We start from the raw sequence: 18,796 nt of genomic DNA on the forward strand, positions 1-18,796 counted from the left end.
AAGGAAGGAAGGAAGGAAGGAAGGAAGGAAGGAAGGAAGGAAGGAAGGAAGACGGAAGAAAAGAAGGAAAGAAGGAAGAGTGAGCAGCTACAGAACTGCTTACTGGCTGAACTTGCCATTTCGGTTGTTAATGCAAATCACCTTTAGTTTCTGATCTCCCTATTGGCCACTCTTGCTCTTTCAGAGATTTCAAAGTCTACATATACACTTGCATTTACCAGCATTTTTTTTCTTTCAATTTCCACATGTGTAGTTGTGTACTTGGCTTCTCACTGGGTTCTACTCAGCTTTTCTGCATCCTAGAGCATTTCTTGTGCCTCCCCAAAGCTTCCCATTGAAAATAAACTCCAGATATTAGCATTCTCATCTTGCTATACCATGTGACCTTCAAATATATTTTTAAAGAGAAAAAAAATGAAAACATTGACCGTAGCCTGTTTTGCCTCCCAACAACCTTCCTACACTGCCCTTCAGTTCAGAGTCTCCCTGATCATCTGTTGTTCTTGATCTTCTTGACACCTCCTCTTCTTTAGTCCCACCCAGCCTTCCTCTTATATCTCATCAGTGCTTGGCAACTAAGACTCAAATCCTGAGTTATCTACTTCCTATGACTTCATTCCCTCAGAAGTTCAAACAGTTGCAAGATAGCCATGCCAGCTCTGACCTAAGACTGCCAGAAATAATTTTCCAGCCTCAACCTCACTCTTAAAGTTTCTCATGTCTAAACATCACCTGTACTGTTCTTGTCTGGGCCGATATGATTTTAGGTGCATTGTAAGTGAAATGAATCATGTTATACAGACAACAGAATCCACTCACAGACTTCACCGTTTCCACCAGCATTTCTAAACCTTGATTGAACTACTGACCTCAGAACTCCCTGATCCTGAATACTACCATCAAATTAACATTTCCAAAACACGGCTTCAGGGGTCACGTGCAACTCATAGACCTTTAATAGCCCCGAATGCCATCTATCAACATGATGTACGGGCTCTACTGTCCCGCCTCCATGGCTCTATGTCCACAGCTAGTCAACCCAAATGACACTGTATACTGAACTTTAACCAGCTCTCCTGCAGATGGACATCCTGCTCAGATCCTTAGCACCTGTTGCCATTCTTTCAAAAACTCCGATGTCTAGGAACCAATCTGTATCCAAGGCTTGCCCATCCCCCCTTTTTATAAAAGGCTTCATTAATTCATTCTAAAAGTACATGAGAGATCAATGACAATTTTCCGTTTTTGATAATATACTATAGTTATCTACTATACCTCCACTAGAGGACTCTGGGTGGATGGCATATTGGATTTTTATAGAGTCCTGTGAGTCTGCCATTATTGCAAAATTAAAACTTTAACAACATGTGGAGACACAAACAGAATACCAAAGTCATGAAAAATAAACAGTTTTGAAAACCTTTACCTAAGGATGAGAAATGGAATAAAAATTAAATAGTAAGGCCCTGTGGTAACTAGAATGTTCATATGCCCAAGGGACAGGGAATAATAGAAAAGGAGGCCCCAGGGATTTCTCATGGAGCTCGTGAGCTGCGCCCTCAAAAACCCAGTAGCTCAAAAGCACATAACAAAACACAAAACTCTTCCAAAGTAAAAAACCTTAAAAAAAAAAAAAAAAAAAAAAAACACAAAGTGTTTGGGGAATGCTAAGTAGTTGAGAATCAATAAAGAATCTTAAGGAAAAAATGCAAGGAACATGCTGGATGGATAATGTGGGTTTATTTAGTAAAGAACAGTATCTCAGCTTTGGAATTTTTGATTTAATAGGTAGCAAAACTGTGGAATATTTTAAAGAAGTAATATGACTGGATCTAGGCTTTTCTTTTCTTTTTTTTATTCACTTTACATCCATGGTGCAGCCCCATCCCTCCCTTTCTCCCTCCCTTCCCCTCTCCCCCCACCTCCTTTTTTCCTCAGAAAAGGGGCACTCCGTTTCCCATCCTCCCCAGCTCATCACGTCGCATCAGGACTGAGCATGTCCTCTTCCCCTGTGGCCTGGCAAGGCAGTCCCTCCAGAGGAAAGTGATCAGAAATCGGGCAAGTGAGTCCATGTCCAATAGAGGCCCACTTCTCTTACTAGAGGACCCACATGAGGCCTAAGCCGCCCATTTGCTAAATCTTTGTAGGGGGTAAGCTTGTTTTTTTCTTTTTTTTTTTTTAAAGAAAGCACACATGCACGGAAAAGCATAACTTCATCATGATACAGTTAGGTACAAGCTTATTGAACAAATAATCACTTATTCTAATATCAAAATTGTTTATATATTTCAAAAAAGAATCTATGAATGTAACTAATAAAAAAACTACTAAAAAGTATGTAACTATTAAAATAAATATGGAAAAATTAATAATGAAATAACATCAAGAAAAATGTATGTGAGACATACAGCAATACCTGGTAGAGGCAGGAGCATTGTAAGTTTCAAGCCATCCTGGCTTACAGAGCAGAGCAGACAGAGTACAGAAAGCAATACATGGAGGAATAACTAACACTAAAAATCTTTAGAAAGCTTCATAAGGAAACCTACTACTGTAAAAGCTTCATATTGATACATACATACATAATGTTGTATAATATATAACCATATATATATTTGTTAGATAGAATTTAATTAGAGCTTCTCTATAACAAGGTAACAATGCCACTACCAGCTGCCATAAGCTAACAAATAAAAGACCCAGTGCCAGGACTAGATTCTTTCTTTCCGAACTGTTGGCCAGCAACATCCCATAGATCCCCAAACATTACTGCCAATGTGACTTTAAGAACTTACTGCAGAAGACACCACATATTTGAGTCAAAGAACATGGAGAAATCAAGCCAGAACTGGCCTGTAAGCTAATTATTACTGGCTAGGCAAAATGGTGAGCTCTTGGTTTATGAAAAAGACTGTGTCTCAAACGTGTGTGTGTGTGTGTTATGAATAGTTACTGAGAAAGACAACTGAACTTCAGTATTGACTTCTGGTCTGCATAGACATTTACATAAACACATACATACCCATATACCATACATGGAAACATACACACACATACACACACACACACACACACACACACACACACACACACACTTGAACTACCCCAGGGGACTGAGTTTAAGCACTCACTTACCCACAGGTCAAGCTGAAGGAAGTCCTGGAGAACAGAAGGGCCAGACACTGAGAAGCTCAGACTGGGATGCCATAAGGAAAGAAAAGCCTGCCCTTGGTGGCTGGGCACAGACCTAATCAACTACGATTAAACCCAGAGGTTGGCAGCCCTGAGCCTGAAGCCAGCAGTGGATTCAGCTCTGGAGCCACTCTTCTGCACTTCCCACAGCAATGACCTTCTAGGGTGTACATGACACCCCCGGCCTAACCTCCCCAGTGCGATGTCAGTATCACAGATCTTGAGATTGCAAAGCAGGGCCTTCTCCCTCTACTGATCTCCGTGCTCCGCTAGCTTTTCATATTCTCAGCATGCCCACTAGGCACTCCTCAACAAAAACAGACACCCCAGGAGCTATGATCTAGGAGGTTAGGAGGATGAGAGAATCTAAGTAGCCCAGGGAATAAGCAGCTAAGTTTGACCCCATGAACCCTGGAACCCAAAGAAAAGAGACCTTCTTCAGGAGATAGCAGTCACTTAGAGAAATTCAGCAACACCATAAAGTGTAGTGACAGACTGAGTCCAGCAGTGCGGCGGACCCTTCCAACATGAAGGCCTACAACACAGCTCCTAACACCTTCTCTCCTGTTTTCTCTTGACCCTTGTAATTTCCCTTTAAAACAACTGCACATACGTTCTTTGAATTTTATGTTTTTAGTTCTTATTCTCCTTCATGCATTTATCTACTTGGTTTTTCATGTGGAGGCAGTATTTTTTTTTCTTTTTCTTAGTTTATATTCTTCTCTTTTGTGCTGTGTTCCCTCCTTCCCTTCTCTGTATTTGGCACTGATTTTTTAAACATTATTTTATTTTTAATATCCTGGTATTTTTATATTTTATTATCTTTCTTATACCTATATAGTTTGGGCTTTGAACTTCTTCATTGATTAAAAAAATCATTTTCTTTTTTCCTTTTTTCCTTTTGCTTTTCCCCATCCATAATGTTCTTTCCCACTCAATTCTTCTTTCATTTACTTAACCTCAGTTCTCCTCTACTTGCCCCCTTTCTTGCTTCTTTCCTTTCTCTCATTCATTTTACTTTCTATACTTACCCTAAATAATATTTAACTTAAAGTACATCTCAGGGTAATGTAGGAGGACAATGATTGAGAACAAAGTGTAAGGGCACATATGTATGAAAATGTCCTTGGAAAATCTATTACTTATTTTAAAAACTTAAAATTTTTTATTAAAAAAAAAAAGGAATGAATGAAGATCCAACTTTGCCTCAGATGGAGAGAATAAAATATATATCCATCAGATATTACTAGTTCTGGGTAGAGGTAAGAATTCTTACCCACTAACCCAGACTTCATCATCGATCGCTCTGATGAACACAGATGGACATGGCCTCTGTAGCAGCTCCTGCTTCTAGGCTCCTGCCCTGCTTGAGTTTCTGCCCTGCCTTTCCTCAATGACTACCGTCTAGAAGTATAAATCAAATAAACTCATTTCTCCCCAGGTTACATTGGGTCATGGTGTTTTATCAATATGTTATGAAAGTGAATTCCTCGTAAGCTATAATTTCGATAGTTAGAGGTAACATGAGTTTGATGGTACTGCAGTACAAAGAATTTGCCCAGAAAGGTAAAGGGAGGTCTGATCATGAGTTGATAAAGGCAAAAGAGGAGACAGGAGGCAAAGGAAACCATCAGGATAACGCCTGATGGTCCATCTGAAGACCAGGAGCTATGAGCCTCAAGGGAGACAGCAGAGGAGGCATTTCTTTCCCCCTTCTGGGCTACATCATCCAGTATGATATTTTCTAGTTCATCTATTTACCTGAACTTTTCAGGGTTTCAGTTTTCTTTACAGCTAATTACAGTTGTGGAGTCTGGTCTCAAATGATACCCTACGATGCCACGCCTACACCCAGGACTAACAGAGGAAGAGGGGCCAGTATAAGAGCCAGGATCGGGGCGCTTTCCAGGAGACTGTGCCTCCTAGCAATGTCAGAAGGTACATCCATAAAGTCTCACCAACATGACTGCCTAAACATGAGCCAGACAAAGAAACAGCAACAGACATGCCAACATGGATGGGAGAAATACCACAAGGCCTCAGCCCTACACCAAGAAGCACAGGCAAGTAAGGAATGCTGAAAAATAGTCTTCCCCAGGGAAGAGCACACCAATTAGTTATCCAATATCGAATGGTCATCCCTGAAAATATAAACGCAAGTAATACTATATATGAGAAGGCCATATTTAGGAATATATGTATATACATATATGTTCATAACAACAATTAACGAACAAAGAGGCAATGAATTTAAAAGAGAGTAAGGAAGGGGATACAGAAGGATTTGAGGGAGAAGAGGGAAGGGGAAATAATGTAATGATGCTATAATCTCAAAAATAAAAAAATAGTAGTAGTAGTAATAGAACTAATAGTACTAATAGTACTAAGTAATAGTACTAATAGAACTACAGATAACTAAAGGAATGCTGAAGAAAAAGAAAGTCTTCCCCAGGGAGGAGCACGCTATTTGGCTATCCAATACCAAATTGCCAGCTCTGAAGACACATAGAGTAGCAGTATACTGACTAAAAGGTTGTATTTGTGTATTTAGGAGTGTACACAGACACACACACCACCACCACCAACAACAACAATTAATGAAAAAGGTCATGAATTTGTAAAAGAGAAAGGAAAAGTATATAGGAAGATTTGGAGGGAGGAAAAGAAAGGGTGACATAATATGATTATATCATAATCTCAAAAATAAATGAATTTTTTTTTTAAAAAAAAAAAAGGAGGCCATAAGGTAATTGCTAGTGGGAGAAGATTTTCACCCTCTGGCCTCCAGGGAGAACATTCTCATCATGGCCTTCAATGAAGCAAATGAAAGGACATATCCAGAGTGCTGGGCTCATAAAGTCGTGAGGCTGGAGAAGACCAGAAGGTTTTTATTCAGAGATGTTTATTCATGTGCACTTTAAAAGGGAGCATAGTAAAATTTCACACACTCCTGACTTCTAATACTAACCACTGTAGTCACTGACTTCTCAGACCATGGTTACCTCAGCTGTAAGGAAGAAGGGTGAACCAAATGACCCTAAGTTCTTGCCTAAACCTCAAAATAAGATTGTGTCTATGAGAAACGCCCGCCGCCTCTGTGCGCATCAACCCACTCCATCCTAACCCACCGCGGCCTTGGACAATGTGACGGCACTCCCCTGTGGCCTCTTTCTCCCACATTCCTGGAGCAGCTGAAGAGGGGAAGCCACACGGAGAAAGGCCCACCCCAGAGGGGCCTCTGTCGAGAAGAGCTTTTGTACGGCTGTGGTCTGTGTGGTCTCGAGTGCAGGCCAGATGGCCAGGATGTCTGTATTCTATACCTAACGCTTCCAGGAACTGTGTTAACCCTGGGCAGGGCTGCTGCTTCTGCTTCAGCTCTCCGTTGGCAACTGATCAACAATACCACCAGCTTTGTCTCCCTCAACAATGAGCTCAGGACAGAAGTAAAGTGTATGAAAATCCTGAATTGTGGAAGGAAAGTATTTCAGGTGCCAGTGATCATCCTGATGAAAAGAGACAGGACACAGCTGCTCACAATGACTCATGGTGCAGTTAGATCCACAGGGGAGGGAGGGTCAGCAGCAGGTAAGAGCTAATGGGATGACTGATAGCATGACTCCGGCACAGTGAGCCTTCATGGAAAGCGCTCAGCCAGACGGGCATGGGGGCACACACGTGCTTCCTGCCCTCCTCGTTTCTTATTTCTTCTCCTCCTTCTCCCGTCGCCTCTGTCTCTGCCATCCACATATACACAGTTTTTACATTGATAACTTAAATATTCGCAATCCTAGATACACATACAACCTTCCAGTTGCTTAGTTACTTGAAGAAAAATGGCTCAATTTCCATAACCAGCAAGTGTGGCTAAAGGAGACTCGGGGTGGGGTTTCTGCTCCCTACCAGGCTCAGCCTGGGGTCCACAGAAAGACCTGGGCGACCACAGCCTCGGCTGACAGGACACCACTTTCTTAGTTTCTCTCTGTTCCTGTGGATGTGGTGCAAATGTCCTGACAAAGGAGCATGAGGAAGGAGGGGGTTACTGCGGCTCACTGGGCAAGGGTGAAATCAGTCACAGTGGGAAGGTGAACAAGGCAGAGGCTTAACAGAGCTGGTCACACTGTGTCCATGCCGGGAGCAGTGGGATGACCGCTAATACTTGGCTGGCTTCCCCACTTTGCATAGTCCAGGCAGAAGGAACAGTCCAGCCCAGAGTTAAGATCTGTCTTCCTACGTCAAGGTAATTGGCTCAGACATGCCCAGAAGCCCACGTCCCAGGTGACTGTGGATCCTGCCAAGCTGGCACTTAGCGCCAGTCATCATGCGCACGGATCAGGTGGGCTGAGCCCACTCCCCCGCCCCACTTGCAGAAACCCTACTTCTTTTCCTGTGTTGCATGGAGGGATGGGTGCACCCCCAGTGCCAATCAGAATAAAGAGCTTTCAGGTCATATGTCTTTGAGTCTTAATGGTTATTTCTTAGGGGGATACTCCTCTGAAGGCAGAGGACAGACTGAAGGTCAAAAGGAACAGCAGGAGGCTGTGACAAGGACAAGACCCCAAACCCCATGCCCATGCTCCCCAAGGGTAAATCATATGAGAACTGCCTGACAGGCCAGCTAAGAAATATTCTTTAGAAGTAAAAGTTGGGTTCTATATGTAGTTATGGTAAAAGAAAAAATGTTTTCAAGTAATCAAATATAGCATCCTGGGGACATAAGTAAACGGCATATCCTGGCCGTTTACTCATTGCTGGATTTAGAGAATGTATCACACATTCCTGCAGCAACAGTACTAATGGTACCTTCTATTCCAAGCACGGGGTTGAGTGTCTTATAAACACAGAAAGTCCTGGCAACAAGGCAAATAATTCTTACTATCTAGAGCAGAGGTTCCCAACCCAAAGCTGTGGCCCTTCATACAGTTCCTCATGCTGTGGTGACCCCCAACCATAACATTATTTCGTTGCTACTTCATAACTGTAATTTTGCTGCTGTTACAAAATATAATGCAATTATCTGATATGCAGGATATCTGCTCTGCAACCCCCAAGGGGGTCACGACCCACAGGGTGAGAACCAGTCATGGAGAAGCAGCCGGTAGGATTGGAAAGCAGCACCCAGGGGTAGCTAAAGGAATGGAGGCAAGATGCAAACACTGGTCTGCCTGCCCTTGAGGCCTGAGCTTATCAAATTGTGATGTGTAACCTCCGTGTTTACCTTTTGAAGAGTTCACCCAATTCTCCTCCTCTAAGCATCTGGCTTAAGGGAGAAGGAAGGCAACAGCAAGAAAATCAGCCCGGGGAGGGGACAAAAGCCATGCATGAAAGGAGAGACTCACCCCCCCGCCAAGCTGCGTTGCCTGCTTTAGGAAGCACATGCCGCAGCCACCGTGTGTAAGAACTCACTGGTGTCACGCTCCACGAGCTGCTGTCACAAAGGTCGGGATGGACAGGTAGAACCCGGTGCTTCTGAGGGGCCTAAGTGCACAGTGAAGGGCCACTCAGCCACAGACTGTGGGGAAGCAAGCTTAGCTGTCTGGACCTCAATGAAGGGGCTCATGGGCCAACCTGGGTCTCTGCCTACCATGGCCCACAGGTGCCTCCTCGGTCCTGGCGCCCTGCTCACCTCTCCAATCCTGGTCTCCCCCTTGGACTCTTGCCCCTTATCCCAACAATCACAGTCCAAGCAGAAGGGATCTAACTCATCTGGATCACATTAGTTCCTTGTATCGTGTTATTTACATTCATGAAATGCAGTATCTTGAGATCACATTTGGTAAAACTTTTCCTTAAAAACACTTTTATTCTCTAATCCTCTTTTTATTGGTTAGAAGCAAAACAAAATGGATCATATATTTAAAGGCAGAGACAAGGAAAAAAAAAAAGGCATACCATTCCCAAAGTGTTTAGCAAGCAAATACCCGGAGAATATTTATCCACGTGGTTACTGTAGGATATATGAAGGGAAACGTGAAAGCAATTTTCCTGGCTATCATCACTTTAATATGAAATTGAAACCCAAATACAGATGCAGGCACATTTCTATAATGGGAAGAGCACCGTCTTTGGGGAAGGCAGCAGGATTCTTACCTGGCATGACCATGGCCTGCGGGGCCGCGGCATCCGAGCTCACGCAGAGACGCCCACCTTTAGCTAACCTATCACACAGCAAGGTGATGTGCTTCTTCAGCCGGCTGGTGTCTTTGGGTATGTTCAGTTGGCTGCTGAGGTTCAAAGCCTGCTCCTTGGAACTCTTCGACAGGCAGGTTTTCAAAAGGTGGGCAACAGCAGCATCCACCGTTTCTTCCCAGCCCTGCGTGCAAAAGCCAATTTGGAATTTGTATACAAATGACAGTGAGCCGAGCTTTATATATATACTGTCCACGAGGTTTTCTGGTGATGATCTACTAATATTTCTTGACAGCTTCCTCCAAGGTTTGAGGTGATTGAATGGGTTGATGATATATGAGAAATGCTTTGCCCTGTACCAAGAATAGAATAACCAATAACATGATCTATCTCTGAGGCAGGCCTGTTTGATCATCTGGCGGTTCAAATTACCAGGAACATCCCTTCTTTTGCCTTACATCCTGCTGAGGAGGATCTGGCCAATACAGAACCCCAGATATGGTGGTGGCACCTGGCATTTCAGCTGCTTGGGCCATAGCCCTGAGGCTGTGGACAAAATCTAGCAGTGCTAGCTTTAAGAGTAATTTTGAAGGCTCCAACAGTCTATCCGGTTCCATTTCAGTATCATGTGACAAAAAATGGCACAAAGAAATGGCCATTTGTTCCACTTTTCTTGTATGAGCTACAGTAATACTGGAGAAAATGTGGTGTCACTTTAAAATGTTCTCGCTGCAGTTATAGGAACACCAGTGCTGCGCTGGGACCTCAGCATCATCACAGGAGACAAGGGACCACCCACAGGCAGGTTCAGGAAGTAAAGGGTGCATGGCAGGAAGAGCTTTTGGGCCCCCACTAAGCATCCTAAGGATAACCGAGTAAGATCTTCACAGCAGAGGGCTCAGGGTCACAAAAGATAGGACACTCTGCCCTGCCTGTTCCCTAGGACTCCTACCTACAAGCCTCTGGTCATCTCGGCCCTGCTGGCAGCTGAACCGCACAATGCTGCACGAGTGCTCAGGCTCCTTCCTCGCTGACATGTTTGCCCTTCTAGGCTCATCAAAGTTCAGACACCACGTATACCCACCAGAGAGCTTCCCACTGATTGCCATGAGCGGTAAACTGAGACTTTTGATTCCGTTGACCCATTTCTGTCTACCCGTAGTAGATGCCACCAGATGAATTAGGAAAGAAAGAAATGACCTTAAAGACCTTTAAAACAGCGTCCTGCTTCAAATCACAAAAATAAACCATTGGTTGCTACAAAGAAATCTTTCTACTACTAGCAAAAACTCAAATCTAAATTTGCCGTTAGTAACCCTCTCAGACAGGCCATACTTCAAGTTGCTCTTGGAGCCTTTGACAAGGTCTTCTGAAGGATAAGAGGAGTTCTGTATTATTATTTAGTGACTATCCTCAGCACTTCAGCATTAAAACAGCTTCTGTGTCATTTAGACTGATCATGTAGACAAGCCACTATGTTTATAAACAGACAACAATAGCTTATTAGAAAACAAAAGCAACAGTATTCACTCAGCACAGACATGCTCCTACAAAAATCTTTTCCTGCTGCCAACTTGCGAAGAAAGTAAAAAACCATGTCATGTACTGTTGGAACATGGTCCAAGGATGGAGTCTTTCGAGGGATACTGAGTATTTATGAGAAAACTCCAAGAAAATAAGAGTCCATGACCTCAGTTTCTCCAAAAACACAGAGCTGGTCTTGGAATGTGCTTTCGTTCCCCTGCCAGGTATAGACGATAGGAGTGGGTTTGTTTCGTATGATTCATTAAAACTGGCCATTGCTGTCCCATGACCACATGCAGCAACGTGCAGCTTGACCTGTGATTGTCAAGTCACAAATTACTTGTGTGACTCTTCTTGTATCTCAGAGCAGGGTTTCTCAACCTGTAGATCATGACCCCTTTGTAGGGGTCACACATCAGATATCCTGATAGCACGTATTTACATTACAGCTGTGATGTAGCAACATAAAATCTTATGGCCGGGGGTCGCCACAACATGAGGGACTGTAGTAAAGGGTCCAAGTTTGAGGAAGGTTCAGAACCATTGCCTCAGCGTATAAACTGCCTAGTGTTCTGAATAAAATTGGCTATTGCATGCGGCTTTAGTCTGCCCATTTTCAGGCTCCATTCTCGCAGGTGCCACTGCCAGTTAGAGTGGTAAACAATGAATAGGTATTTAGGACAGATATTGCTTTAGTATGATGAGACATAGTGACAATACTTGGAAAGATTGCTAAGAAAATATTTGGAGGGAGTAAGCTGCTGCATAAATTTACGTTCAATAATAAAAGAGTGTGTTTATGAGATAAGAGCTGGTGAAGATAGAGTTTGTTATATAAAACTCAATGCGATAACATACGATTAAACAAATTACCAAACAAAACATGAAACAAAACTTTTCAGAACGTGGAAACTCCAATGTGAGGAGTTGAAGACAAACTGTTCTAATACCTCTCTGGCGCTGAGTTCACTGCCCTCCTTAGCCACACTGCAAGCATGTATGCGCCCACCTGCAGAGGCCAAGCTCCTATTCTCTATTCATACTAATACTTTGCCACATATTTCAAGAGGGAAATGCAATATTAATATGAAATTTAATATTAATTTGAAATCAATATTAATATTAGCATATTAATATTAATGCAATATTAATATGAGGAGTGTTCGCTAAAAACTTCTAGAAGAGAAACAAGCAGCTGCCCTTTTGTGAAACTAGCTTTGGCTTTAGTTCCCAAATCCATACCTTTATTCTAACATCACAGTTGACCTGTGTATCACCTAAGTAAACAAAAGTGTGAAGCAGAAGGAAGGGAGGAGGAATGGATTTCAGTGCACATTTATTCTCCTTTGCCTTCTTTGGAGCAGGTTGGGGTTGCACTGTCGCCTCCACTCTGGACTTTCCCTTTTTGTTTTCCTCAAGACCTTGCCTCTTCCCCATTCATGCCTCGTTCTCTACCTGAGCTGCACCTTGGGCTCCTCTGGGAATGTTACTCTGAGAAGTTGCACTGCCCTGATTCTACCAGATGCCCTGTGAGGAATTGAACCACGGCCTTACTGCATAACCAAACTCAAGAAAAAAAATGTCCCAAAATACAGAAAACCACTGATTTAAGTGTAAAGCAATACCTGATCCCTTCCCTTCTGTTTTTCTTTCTCCCCTCTAGTCTGGCATTCGAGACCACACAGCAGCTTCAGTATTTTAGGCTGTGGGTGTATGCTGCTTCTCTGTCAAGGACACCAGTGGCTAAGAGCCAGCTGCAGGAAGAGCCCTCACTAAACTTCTATTTTGATAATCGTCAACTAGAATTAAAATCCAGAGAAGTATCTAGAATAGTTCACAAGTGACCCTTCTATAGTATAATTTAACATGTCATTCTCCTCATAGCAATCAAATGAAAAAAGGCTAGTTACCATAGTTCAGATCTCAAAATTGTAATGATTATGAAGTGGTATAACTTTAAATGTTTTTTTACACTAAATAAAACCTCAGGGGAAAACCATATATATATTATTTTTCTCCATTTCTCTATGTGTGAGAGGCATGTATATTTGTGAGCATGTGCTCAGGCGTGAGAGTATGAGTACATATTTGCCACAGTGTGTCAAAATCAGAAAGCAGTTTTGGGAATGAGTCTTCACCTTCCATTCTGTATAAGGCAAGGTCTCTGGTGGTTTGTCACTGAATACAATCGATGGCTGCCCCCGAGAGAATCCAGAAATTCTCTGGTCACTATCTCCCATCTCTCCGTTGGGTTAATTGGATTACAGTGGGATGCTACCAGGTTGGCCCCTTTTACCTTTTACATGAAGCCTGGGATTCATTCGTATTTATTTTTTTAAATAATATTTGTGACTAAATGGTATATGATATTAAATACAGTGAAATTAAAAAAATAAAAGAGACTCGGATATGGTTCCTACCTTTAAGTACCCTTCCTCACTACTAATAGGAAAAAGTTAAAACTATAATGATGCATCGAAGACTCTCTACTAGGAGACGGATTTTAACGTGGCAAGCTGCCACTGGACAAAGAAAATTTGCCCTCACTTCAGTGGCAGACAAAATGATGTCCAAAATCAGCAAATTTGGATGCAGGGAAGTCAACACCAAGCTCTGCCAAGACAGGGTAAGCAAGTTCTTATGGTTCCTGCTTCACATATATGTCAGTTACACTGGGCCAGAAGGCTGAAAATTGATGCTCTAATGTTATAGAGGAAATTTGACTGTGCAGTCAGCCAGATGTCTATTAATTCTTAGTATTGGAAGCTGCTTGCCTGCACTTCTTATATACTTAGATAATATTATTTCCTTCTCAAATATCAGATGGGGTTGAAGACTAGATAGTTATAGTCTTACAATTAAGCTGATGTTGTTTAGGATTTAAGAAGATGTTTTTAGATCTAGAAGATGCAACTTATGATAGAAAATGATTTAGGTACAGAATTCTGAACTCATCAAGATATAATAGTTAATAGAATATTTCTCCTAAATTGCCAAATGCATATAGACTGGATATTGTGAATGTAAATCTTACCTAATAGTTTCATAACTATCTCATAGTTATTATTATTAGTAGTATATTATTGAAAGAAAAAGAGCCTTCTATTGGACTAAAAAGGGGCATTGTAGGGAAACTATCTTGTGTATTGTATGGATATAGTACCTGTCATTAATAAATCTGATGGCCTACAGCTTAAGCAGGAAATTGGAGGTGGGACATCTGGAAGGAGAGAGAATTCTGGGAGAGAGCCAGGTGTGTGAGATTTAGCCAGAAAGATGTGAAGAGGATGGAAGTATGGTGCCTGAGTAGAGGTAACCAGCCATGTGGCAGAGTGTAAATTAGTGTAATGGGTTATTTCAAGTTATGAACTAGTCAGAGAAGAGCTTATATGGCCTAGGTATTTGTATAATACTAAAAAAAGAAAAGAAAATATATTTAGAGAGTGGTACATTTAAAGTATTTTAGGATGTGTTTTGTCCTCTTGCTTTTCGACCACTTCCCCCCAAGGATGGGGAGCTACCTTGCCAGGGCACTGTGAGAGAGGAAGAACATAGTGACTGATGTGACTGGAAGTGCTAAGAGGGGAGGGTTGTTGGGGACCATTTCTGAGGGGCAGAAGAGGGAGGATAGAGAGATATGGAAGAGATGGAGGGAAAAGGCTGGGAGGAGAGGAAGGAAGTGTCTAAGACTGAGATGTAAAGTGATAACTAAAAAAGAGAGAGAGAGAGAAAGGGCTTTACTTATATATCATGATAAGGTGCCTTCCCATCAGTTTTATGGGCAAGTCAATAATAGAGTTCATCTTAGTGTTCCATGAGCAAACCACAAGTTAATTGCACTATTCAACATTTTCCAATATAGAGATCAGATCAAGTATACATAAAAATGAAATATAAATCCACATTTATCCTTCTTAAAGCAGTCAACATGGAGAACACAATTTCAACAAAGTCTCCCAGCCCCACACTCCTCTACTGAGCCTGGTTACTCATTTGTGAGGTTCCTTGGTGTGGGCTTGGAGCTTACCTCTGTTATTTCCCAGGTCTTCAGCCTTGCCGTGCTTCCTTGCCTCAACTTTACAATTAATAGCCTTGAGACAATATTTCCTTTGAGAAAGTATACAAGTACTTTCTTAGAGAACCGATCCAAAAAGTGTCATGGAGTTCAGGAATGAGAGATGGGGACATGAGAAAAGGCCCCGAAGGGAGTGCTGTTGACCAGGTACCAGCACTGGCCAGTGCTCAGTCCCATTAAATAATTCCAGGTGATGACATCTACCTCAAACTTTCCCCCCATCTCTAAAATCCCATTGGTCACAGAGGAGCAGAGCTATATAGGCTCTACCTACCAGGAAAGAACTGTGGACATTAATCAGGAAGAAGCACTCAGGAAGAGAAGGTGGGACATTCACAGCATCTGCCACCATCAGTGAGAAGTCATTGATCATTGCCTGTTATAAATGAATGCTCAATAATAGTTAATTTATATTCCTTTGAATTATGGGAAGCAGGGCCTATCTGATATAGACATGTATCTAATTCCTCTTTTCTTCTTCTTTACAAGTGGGCAAAACATACAGTGCCTGGGGCATATATGACTTTATTCTGAGGTCATTAAAAACTAAGGAAATGCTTATGGCCTTGAATTCAGAGCCCATAGGTGAGAACACAGCTATCACTCTTGTTAAACCAAGAAATTGGATTCTTTTCTGTACTTCCATCCTCAAATTCAAACCATTCATTGGCTCCTTCTTGGTAAAAGACTTTAATTGTTATTCTGAGCTCTGCTTCAGCTGTTGATCTGTGACAGCCTCCTCCCCAGAATTTTAACATCTATGAAGCAGGGACATAGCTCATCATTGCTGGGATCCAAAAACTACTGGATTTCTGTTTGGAGACAAACTGCATGGAGACTTTATCTGAGCTTGCCTTAGGGTGCTCCTTCTGCTGAGTCACGTGCAGTGACTTAACTACCTCAGTGAATTAACTGGGATTTAAAATGTGGTATAAGCCAGCAAGAAGGTTCCATTGGTAAGGGTGCTTACTGCCAAGGCTGAGAACGTGAGTTCAGTCCCTGGGACCCACATGGTAGCAACAACTGACTCCTGCAACCTTTCTTGTGACCTTCACATGTGCACACACATACATACAAACACACACCATAAATATTTTTATAAAATCCTTTAAGACTCAGGTGGTATCTTGTTATTTACCAAAATTATTCCTGTATGTACAGAAAAGCCAGGAAATACTATGAACCTAAATTTAGTGAAGCAAGTATTCGTGAATGATTAAGAAAGCAATTTTCCTTTTTTTTTTTTTTCCAAAGCTAAGCTAAATGCTTCCTAAGATGTAAGGCAAAAAGATCCCCACAGTGTATGGTTTTGGCATCTTTGTCAAAAATCAGGTGTCCGTAAGTGTGTGGGTTTATTTCTGGGTCTTCTGTTCAATTCCATTGATCCACCATTCTGTTTCTATGCCAGTACCATGCAGTTTTTATAACTGTTGCTCTATAGTACAGCTTGAGATCAGGGATGGAGATACCTCCAGAAGATCTTTTATTGTAGAGGATTGTTTTAGCAATTCTCGGTTTCTTGTTATTCCATACGAAGTTGAGAATTTTTCTTTCCAGGTCTGTAAAGAATTGTGTTGGCAATTTGATGGGAATTGCATTAAATCTGTAGATTGCTTTTGGTAAGATGGCCATTTTTACTATGTTAATCCTGCCAAGCCATGAGCATGGGAGATCTTTCCATCTTCTCATATCTTCCTCTATCTGGCGCTTTCTCAGACAACTAGGAATAGCGCTTCCTCAAGATCCAGCCATACCACTCCTAGGCATATACCCAAAAGAGGCGCAAGTACACAACAAGGACATTTGTTCAACCATGTTTGTAGCAGCTTTATTTGTAATAGCCAGAAGCTGGAAACAACCCAGATGCCCCTCAACTGAAGAATGGATGCAGAAACTGTGGTACATCTATACAATGGAGTATTACTCAGCAATGAAAAATAAGGAAATCATGAAATTTGCAGGTAAATGGTGGGACCTGGAAAGGATCATCCTGAGTGAGTTGACCCAGAAGCAAAAAGACACTCACGGTATATACTCAGTCATATAAACATACAATATAGAATAAACCCACTAAAAGCTGTACATCTAAACAAACTAAGCAAAAGAGAGGACCCTAACTAAAATGTTCAATCCTCATCCTGAAAGGCAAAGAGGATGTACATCAGAAGAAAACGAAAATAGGAAACAACCTCGGAACCCGCTACAGAGGGCCTCTGAAAGCCAGAAGAAAACAGGAAACAACCTTGAAACCTGCCACAGAGGGCCTCTGAAAGCTTCTGCAGTATAGACTGTCAAAGCAGATGCTGAGCCTGATGGCCAACTGATGGGCAGAGTGAATGGAATTTTATGTAAGAAGTGGGAAATAGTAAGAGCTGGAGGGAACGGGAACTCCACAAGCAGAGCAACAGAACAAGATAATTTGAACACAGGGAACTTCCCAGAGACTCATACTCCAACCAAGGACTATTTGTGGAGATGACCTGGAACCCCTGCACAGGTGTAGCCCATGGCAGTTCAGTGTCCAAGTGGGTTCCATAGTAATGGGAAGAGGGACTGCCTCTGACATAATCTGATTGGCCTGCTCGTTGATCACTTCCCCCTGAGGGGGGAGCAGCCTTACCAGGCCACAGTAGAGGACCTCCCCTATCAGTGGACTTGGGGAGTGGCATGCATGCAGAAAGGGGAGGGAGGGTGGGATCGGCAGGGGAGGAGGGAGGGGCTCATGGGGGGATACAAAATGAATAAAGTGTAATTAATAAAAAAAAATAAAAGATTTATAAAAAAAAAAAAAGATCCCCACAGATAGAAAGCCTGTCACTGCGACACAGGTACACACATTTCTACCTAATGTAAGCAACACACTAAAGTCAGCAAAGCCTCCCATCTCTGGAACCAAAGTGACCCAACTAATTCATGTTCTGCACAGGGCTCTTGCCAGAACAGTAAACGTCAATTTGTCTAAAAAGAACTGCTGACTTCGGACAGAGGCTTCCTCGCCTTCAGAAATACATGATTCAATGGAGGCAAGGTTAAAAGCAACTCGGAAAGAAGGAATTCCTGGGGCTCAGGAACAATCATGAAGGTGAGGCAACACAATCTTCAGGGAAGCTTGAGCTCCTCCATGACACCTTCCTGCTTCCACTTGAGGAAGCATAGCGCAGTGGCCCGTGGCACACAGGTGACTGAAGCCAATACCTGAGCCAATGCAGGCTACTCACGCATTTCTTCTTACGCAGGAACAGCTTTTTAATGTCTAAATGAGACTCACAGAGCTCTCTGAATGATTGCTTATATTTTTAAGTGGTAAAAAAAAAAAAATACACCGTCAGAGTTTATCTGGCATGCTTTGTTTTTTGTTTTTTGTTTTTTTTGTTTTTGTTTTTTTTTCTTAAGGATACACAGAGGAATATGAGAACTTCAGCATCTGGCATCTTCTTGTTGGGCTACAGCAGTGATACAGCCACTCATATTTGGATGCCTGTCACATGCCTGGTCCCACATTTGGCATTTCATTAGCCCTCACAAAAATATAAGGGATATGTAGAGTGTCTTCGTGAAAACCACGCACCCTGGCGAAGTTTCCGGATGTGTCCCAATGTCTTCGTGTCCTGTTTTGTTTTGTGAGGGTCTCCCAGGGCGGCGAAGGGCTGAAACCCCGGCCCTGCACATGCTACGTATGTGGCCCACACTCAGCTACGCACACTCTGCCTGCATCATAGTTCTAAAAAGCACGGTTTAACACATGTGGTTTTTCCAAGGGGCTGTTACTTTGTCGTTGTTGTTTTTCAGAACATGTGTTTTTATTATTGATGTGTTGTTGTTGTTAGCTTCCAGTTGATATAAATAATAAAATACCAAAATCCTGAAATTATGATGAAG

General features: G+C 42.3%; 1 protein-coding gene across 3 annotated transcripts in view; it reads right to left on the reverse strand.

Moving 5' to 3' along the window:
* Bbs9 (Bardet-Biedl syndrome 9) overlaps positions 1 to 18,796 on the reverse strand; it is a 390,403-nt gene that overhangs the window by 50,047 nt on the left and 321,560 nt on the right. For all 3 annotated transcript variants that reach the window (XM_055601404.1, XM_055601405.1, XM_055601403.1), the window contains one exon: positions 9,280 to 9,502. In XM_055601404.1, the coding sequence (XP_055457379.1) occupies positions 9,280 to 9,502 (223 nt within the window). The remainder of the gene's footprint in view (positions 1 to 9,279; positions 9,503 to 18,796) is intronic.

This window comes from Psammomys obesus, unplaced genomic scaffold (genome assembly GCF_907164565.1).
Source record: "Psammomys obesus unplaced genomic scaffold, mPsaObe1.curated_primary_1811, whole genome shotgun sequence".
NCBI classification, from domain to species: Eukaryota; Metazoa; Chordata; class Mammalia; order Rodentia; family Muridae; genus Psammomys; species Psammomys obesus.